The sequence below is a fragment of the Sinocyclocheilus anshuiensis genome, unplaced genomic scaffold (assembly GCF_001515605.1).
Source record: "Sinocyclocheilus anshuiensis isolate Anshui unplaced genomic scaffold, SAMN03320099.WGS_v1.1 scaffold859, whole genome shotgun sequence".
Lineage (NCBI taxonomy): Eukaryota > Metazoa > Chordata > Actinopteri > Cypriniformes > Cyprinidae > Sinocyclocheilus > Sinocyclocheilus anshuiensis.
Window position 1 is genome coordinate 182,983 of NW_015542370.1, and position 8,084 is coordinate 191,066.

General features: G+C 35.7%; 1 protein-coding gene across 1 annotated transcript; it reads right to left on the reverse strand.

Annotated features, from left to right (window-relative positions):
- Positions 1–205: 205 nt before the first annotated feature.
- LOC107692224 (SLAM family member 5-like) lies at positions 206–5,213 on the reverse strand. Its single transcript, XM_016491187.1, has 5 exons — positions 5,138–5,213; positions 2,994–3,320; positions 2,776–2,835; positions 1,680–1,931; positions 206–430 (listed from the first exon to the last, which is right to left on the reverse strand). The coding sequence occupies exons 1-5, from the start codon at positions 5,172–5,174 to the stop codon at positions 285–287; spliced, it is 822 nt and encodes a 273-aa protein (XP_016346673.1). The 5' UTR covers positions 5,175–5,213; the 3' UTR covers positions 206–284.
- Between the last annotated feature and the right edge of the window lie 2,871 nt (positions 5,214–8,084).

Consider the following 8,084-nt stretch of genomic DNA (forward strand, 5'->3'; position numbering starts at 1 on the left):
ATTATTTCTACCTTAACATTACTTATATTTGTTTAATTGTCAAATTAAATAATATATTTTTACATACAACAGACCACATAGACAGAAGCTCCTTTGTTATAATAGAATTTTTTTTCCAGAGCATGTTTTCTAAATATATGATACTACTGTACATATTACAGAGCTTATTTGTTGTTTTTGTTAAATAGAAACTGGTTCCCAGTTATAAAATACAACAGGACCAAAATCTATTTTTAAGAGTGTAAAAGGAAAGGGCAATTACAACAAATCTCACAAAAGTATCTTCAGCACACAGAAGCAGCAGCAGCTCTTTTCTGAGATGGGCAGAACCTCAAATGATCGATAAGAAATCCAACTGCGGCGATTCCCAGCAGACCAGACAGAACCAGACGAACCAGAGCCTCAGTGATGCCACAATGATCCAGACAATCTGAAAGAGAACAGACTTATTCATAAACATCTTCTGTGCCATTAAATGCCTTTGTGAAAATGCTACACAGAGTTCATTGTGGCAGAATGTGAGTTCTGTGGTATATGTAGACTGAGTTCTCATACCTTCACGTCGTGGGCAGATCTCTTTCATATGAAGATGGACAGTCTTATTGCTCACTGGATTCACAGCCGTGCAGCTGTAGATCTCTGGATCATTATAATGAAGCTCTAATGCTAAACTGAGGTTGATGTTGAGATCAGGATTGCTGGTCTGGTTCAACATTTCACCTCCTTTATACCACGAGATGAACACGCCTCGATCATTTTTCACAGAACACAACACAGAGCAGAACTCCTCTGTTTCCTGTGATGTACCTGAAAGAAATGAATTCTACTTCTATCATAATTTACAAAAAAGAGTCCCAAAAGCAACATAATAACAAAACTATTAAAAAATATGTAATATTTTCTTTAGTATTGTTGCAGAACTTCTGGAATCATTTTATGGAAGCTTATTTCCACCAATTTTACATTTCACAATTCTAAATTTTTTTTCAGAATTCTACATTTACGTCTCACAATTCAGACTTTTTTTTTCTCAGAATTGTAAGTTTACATCTCGCAATTCAGACTTTTTTCTCAGAATTGTAAGTTTACATCTTGCAATTTAGACTTTTTGTTCTCCGAATTCTAAGTTTAAATCTCACAATTCTGACTTTCCCCCCAACATTCTAAGTTTACATCTTGCAAATCAGACTTTTCACCAGAATTCTAAGTTTAAGTCTCACAATTCAAACTTTTTTTTCCCAGAATGCTAAGTTTACGTCTGGACAATTCAGACTTTCCCCCAAAATTCTAAATTTACTTCTTGCATTTCTGACTGTTTAAAAAAAAAAACTGAATTCTGTTTATATATCACAATTCAGACGTTTCGCCAAAAGTATACATCTCATAATTATGACTTTTTTCCCCCCTTAGAATCTTAATTTCACACGTCAAGTTTTTTAAAATTATTTTTTAATTGAAACCACATACACGTAGAATTCTGGGGGGAAAAAGTCAGCAGACCAGACAGAACCAGACGAACCAGAGCCTCAGTGATGCCACAATGATCCAGACAATCTGAAAGAGAACAGACTTATTCATAAACATCTTCTGTGCCATTAAATGCCTTTGTGAAAATGCTACACAGAGTTCATTGTGGCAGAATGTGAGTTCTGTGGTATATGTAGACTGAGTTCTCATACCTTCACGTCGTGGGCAGATCTCTTTCATATGAAGATGGACAGTCTTATTGCTCACTGGATTCACAGCCGTGCAGCTGTAGATCTCTGGATCATTATAATGAAGCTCTAATGCTAAACTGAGGTTGATGTTGAGATCAGGATTGCTGGTCTGGTTCAACATTTCACCTCCTTTATACCACGAGATGAACACGCCTCGATCATTTTTCACAGAACACAACACAGAGCAGAACTCCTCTGTTTCCTGTGATGTACCTGAAAGAAATGAATTCTACTTCTATCATAATTTACAAAAAAGAGTCCCAAAAGCAACATAATAACAAAACTATTAAAAAATATGTAATATTTTCTTTAGTATTGTTGCAGAACTTCTGGAATCATTTTATGGAAGCTTATTTCCACCAATTTTACATTTCACAATTCTAAATTTTTTTTCAGAATTCTACATTTACGTCTCACAATTCAGACTTTTTTTTTCTCAGAATTGTAAGTTTACATCTCGCAATTCAGACTTTTTTCTCAGAATTGTAAGTTTACATCTTGCAATTTAGACTTTTTGTTCTCCGAATTCTAAGTTTAAATCTCACAATTCTGACTTTCCCCCCAACATTCTAAGTTTACATCTTGCAAATCAGACTTTTCACCAGAATTCTAAGTTTAAGTCTCACAATTCAAACTTTTTTTTCCCAGAATGCTAAGTTTACGTCTGGACAATTCAGACTTTCCCCCAAAATTCTAAATTTACTTCTTTTTCATTTCTGACTGTTTAAAAAAAAAAACTGAATTCTGTTTATATATCACAATTCAGACGTTTCCCCAAAAGTATACATCTCATAATTATGACTTTTTTCCCCCCTTAGAATCTTAATTTCACACGTCAAGTTTTTTAAAATTATTTTTTAATTGAAACCACATACACGTAGAATTCTGGGGGGAAAAAGTCAGAATTGCGAGATGCCATTTGCAAGTTGTAAACTCACAATTCTAAGAAAAAAATGCTGAATTATAAACTCGCAATTGAGAGAAAAAGGTCAGAACTGTAAGCTACAAAAGTCCACAGAAAATTGTATTATTTCATACAGAAATCATAAAGACAGACCTGTCGATTGGTGCACACTAACTGATGAGCTGCTCCTGATGGCTGGTACAGAGACAGGTGCTTTATGACAAAAGGAAGCATGCACATCACCTTAAAGCCATATCTCCCTTAATTAAAGATGCCAGTATTGCAGTGCAATAATCAATATGGAACCAAATCTAATCAATATCCTATGATTTCCATGTTATTTTTCAATAGAGGCTGCAGCTGTAACTTACCATAAACATGAACTTCGTATCTCCGTCCTGTGATGAGTGTATTGATGATGATTAAGGCTTCATACAGTCCAGATTCATTAGTCCCGATGTCCATGATGGTTAAAATTCCAGTTTTTCGGTCTAACTGCACTCTGCCTGTGAATCTCATGTCATAATGAGTGTAAATTTTCCCTTGATGCATCTGTGCGAGACGATTATTTTCTCTGCCACTTTCAGACGTCCACATTATCTGAACGTCTCCCTTTAGATCTTCAAGTCCAGGATGTAGATTGAGAACACCTCCCTCCATCACTTTAACTGTTTCAACATCATTAACTTCTCCACCCACTGAAACAATATGAAAATAAGTGAAATATAGAGGTAAACAAATGACTAATATGTATAGACAATTATGGTTTCTAAACACCTGTTGAATTTCAATGGTTTGATGTCCTGGGCAGCCAACATTTCAGCACATGTGGTCGACACAAACCAAACAAACCTGTGTTTAATATAGTCTGGGTCGTTTATATTTTAATGCATATATTTTAATAAATACAAATCATTACACTTACAGGACCTTTTGAATCACAGATATGAATTATTTTATTTACATAAGACAGTGCATGGTTGTCTGAACCACACTGGATTTGTTGAAATCTCCCAGAATCCATTGCAGCATGCATGAAGTATGCGATTCATATTATAGGATTATTGTTTTTCCAATGGACCTTTGCAACTGACATTTATACTGTTGTTGATTTTGTCATCACTATTAGTCAACGGTTGTGTGGTGATGATAAAAACTAATTTGCTGATTGTCACTGTCATTGAGGTTTGTGTGTTAAGTGTTGTGGTTGATGTGCAACCATATGCAAGATCCTTCAGAGAAGAAGATTGTAGAGTTCATTTCATATTAATTGTCCTAATCAGATTTAAGCTTGAACTGTGCTATAGTGGCTAAAAATCAAGACTGCCTGACAGACAAACAACTGATTGAACTTTGATAAGGTTTTGAATTAATGGCAAGATCTTTGATTTCTTCTTTTCATGCATGTTTGTATGGCGACACTAGCAGGTTTGACAGAACATGATCTATAAAGGGATAAAGGAAGTCTTTTTGTGGTTTCAGACAATGCTGCATGTAGATGACAGAAGTGTTTCTTTACCTCGAAAAGTGAAACCAATGGTAGAAATGAAAATGTGGCACTCTTTAGTTTAACACATAAACAGATGCAAAAATGTTGTGAGAAATCACAAAAAGTATTAAAATTAAAAGTTTTTCTTTCTTTTTAAATTTAGCTTGGTGTGAATGTAAAGAGACCAAGTGTTCCTAATCAGATTTAAGCTTGAACTGTGCTATAGTGGCTAAAAATCAAGACTGCCTGACAGACAAACAACTGATTGAACTTTGATAAGGTTTTGAATTAATGGCAAGATCTTTGATTTCTTCTTTTCATGCATGTTTGTATGGCGACACTAGCAGGTTTGACAGAACATGATCTATAAAGGGATAAAGGAAGTCTTTTTGTGGTTTCAGACAATGCTGCATGTAGATGACAGAAGTGTTTCTTTACCTCGAAAAGTGAAACCAATGGTAGAAATGAAAATGTGGCACTCTTTAGTTTAACACATAAACAGATGCAAAAATGTTGTGAGAAATCACAAAAGTATTAAAATGAAAAGTTTTTCTTTCTTTCTTTCTTTTTAAATTTAGCTTGGTGTGAATGTAAAGAGACCAAGTGTAAGTCAGCAGGAAATGTTTATGTCAGTGTTTCCACTAATGTGACTTGTGTATAATATTATTTAATTATTTGATTTCTTTTTTTTTTCTGATGGTTGATGTCATTGCAACTGTATATTGTTTTAGATTAGATTTGTTATGAATTGTGTATATTTACTAAAGATCAGAAATCAATCATTTATACTGCTTACTGAACAGGCCATGTTCAGCTGCATTTTCTCAAAAGTTCACAGTTATGCAAGTCATAAGAATGCTCTCTTGTCCATGAGTGTATATATCATCATGGAACTGTGGCTTAGAGTTGCCAGACACATTTTAAAGTGTACGTCTTGAAACCTTTTGTATTGAGGACAATTAAATATAATTTCATCTGCTTAACCTTAGAACACAATTAAAATATGCATATAATGTGTTATCTTACCTTCCACGCAGATGAAATATAAGATGAAAGCCCACATACTGATGTATGTGTTAATATTGCGTTGAGTTGTTGTTCTCTCGATGATGCCCCCTGAAACTCAACTGAACAGATGGACTTTTGAGGAAGTGACCTGCAATAAAATCAGTTACTTGGCTTCTACCACAAGAGGGCAGAAAACTACTAGGCCCACATTTATTATATTAAATTAAATGGAATTTATTAGCTTTTCCTTTTGTGCTGTGGATTTATTTATTTTCTTTTGGAATATTTTTCATTCTTTTCTTATTTTTATAAACGTCAAACACGAACAAACACACAGTGCACACACACAGCAGTGAACACACACACACCGTGAACACACACCCGGAGCAGTGGGCAGCCATTTTTTGCTGCGGCACCCGGGGAGCAGTTGGGGGTTCGGTGCCTTGCTCAAGGGCACCTCAGTCGTGGTATTGAAGGTGGGAGAGAGCGCTGTACATTCACTCCCCCCACCTACAATCCCTGCCGGTACGAGACTCGAACCCGCAACCTTTGGCCACGACTTCCCCTGTACAAATTAACAATAATTACTGTTTTTGCATTATTGTAAGGGGTATGTTTAGGGTTGGGATAGGTGTAGACGTTAATAAAATATTAATTTTCTAATAGGTAGAAAATTAAATTTATTTAGTTTCCGGCCGTAGCTGTATCCCTTCTAGCCACAACCGGAAAAGAGAGTGCGCGAAAAAGCAGCGTGAGGTGAAAGCCGTTTCTACATCACTGCAGTTTGAAGGATTATTGGCGTTTTGGATTTCTACATAGACTGTGAATGGATTTTATCGTTCGCGTTCGTTCGTGGGTAAATCTTTACTGAAACACACACTAGCCCCACCAAGGTGTGCTAACGATCTTTTGAAAAACATGGGCGGTACAAGCGAGGCCGACTGTTTTTAAATTATGACTCTACATGTGTTATGCTTGTGAGGTAATTTTTGTAACATCGAAAATTATTCAGAGCTACAGTCCTGCTTTATGGATTAGACATAATGTCACGCATAAAATTTGCCTCAAACTGTAGCTAATGCTAGAAACAACTAGAAACTATATAGACAAGGTTTTGGTTGATTTTAGGTCGGAGCTGCGTTATTTCTAAATGTTATGTCTTATAGACAAAACTCGGATAACAATGTGTACTACCCTGCTGAAAAAAACAATAGAAACCTTCGCATAATTTGCAATGGTGTTATGTCCCAAAACACACTACAGGAAGCCATTTAATGGTTTTAATTTTTAATAGTTGATTGTTTGTTTGTAATGGTGTTTGTAGTGGAAACCATTATAATTTCATTCGAATTTTTGATGGTTTCTGTTGTTGTTTTTTCAGCAGGGTGCCTAGATCGCTATGAGTTATGTCTATAAAATATTCTGTTCTTATAACATCTGGATGTAACACAGCTTAATACAGACTGACCACGTTTCAAATTATTATTTTTTTTTAATTAAGACACGATGCCATTACATTAGTAAAACTTTGATAAATCTATCAACCGTGTTTTTCTAGTAGCACTTAAACAGTCTGCTAAAGTGAACTAAGTTAAAAAATAATCAATGAATCAGTGACATTTCAGAAAGCCCAACGGGACAACTTTTGGGATATTTTGAAGTAATTTTGTGGAGACAGTTTGTGGGGGCATTTTAGTTTTATGTCCAGTAATATTTACATTATAATATAATGGCTATGATGCCACAACATATTTGTATTTAGTGATGCCAAATGCATTGGTTCTTGTGTGTTTTGTAAGTGATCATAATATGGCAGGTTTGAATATGTCCAAATGTGAATGGGATTTGAGGGTTATTGCAGTTAGCAGGTGCGCATGACTGCACCCGTCTTCTGACTCATTGAATGCCATTTCAATGCAGATTGGTGGTTAGATGGTAAATGTTCAAATGCACAGGTGAAACCGCAGACATTGGGTTGAGAGGTATACACTATTCAGGTTGTGACATTAAAATGTTATTGCATGATGATTTTCTAGGATGAAACACATTTTTTATTGACACAGCTGTCACCGTAGACCATAATCGATAAAACATACAAGTACACCAAACCAAATGACTGGAAACTATGTAAATTGTGCAGAAACCTGAACTCTCTAATCTTTTGGTTTCATTGCATGTTGGTTCTTTTAAGGGGTCTGACTTCAATTGGAGCATTGCATGCAAGCCCAAACTCATGTGAATCAATCAGCCCAAATGCAGGATGATTTCATTTGGCATTTGCTTGATGTGAAAGCAGATCTTGAGTAAGAGGCACTTGTTCATTAAATGGTTCTCTTTATTGATATATTTTAGTACTTATTTAAGAAATCTAAATATAATATACATAATGAACATATAATGTGCTACATGTTACTGGTATTCAGAAAACAGTATGTTCAGGTCCTTTATGACTCAAAGTACTACATCTTCTGTACATGATCTGCTACATCTTTTATACGCTACTACCAGACAGGCTTTTGCAAGTGGATTAAATGGGATATTCTCCCCAAAATTAAAGGGGTGGTTGACTGTTTTTTTTAGGCTTGATTGTGTTTATGGAGTGCAGTCTAACATGTGTTAATGCTTCGTTTAAAAAAAAAAACACATTATTTTTCACATAATTTACCTTTATTCTACCCCGCTTTGTCCCTTCTCCCATAAACGCGCTAATCATTTCCTGGTTTTATAAAGCCCCTCCCTCAGAAATACGTGATGGGCTCAGATTGGTTAGCTAGCCCAGTGTGTTGTGATTGGCTAAACCGCCTCTAGTGCGAGTCTAAATGTCCCGCACCTCACCTCAGCAGCACGTGCTCCGGTTGTATTGTAAACAATAGCATCGTCAATATTGCTTATCAGTTTGAGCCCGATTGAGACGCAGAGGATATTAGTGAAGAGGATCGCGCAGAACCTGTGCAAGCACGGCTCT

Bases quoted from the DNA above. Each gene is read 5' to 3' on its own strand.
- LOC107692224 (XM_016491187.1), bottom strand. From the start codon at position 5,174: ATGTGGGCTTTCATCTTATATTTCATCTGCGTGGAAG. The intron at 3,321-5,137 runs GTAAGATAACAC...ATATTGTTTCAG, and splicing joins ATATTTCATCTGCGTGGAAG to TGGGTGGAGAAGTTAATGAT. The intron at 2,836-2,993 runs GTAAGTTACAGC...TTTGTCATAAAG, and splicing joins ATACGAAGTTCATGTTTATG to CACCTGTCTCTGTACCAGCC.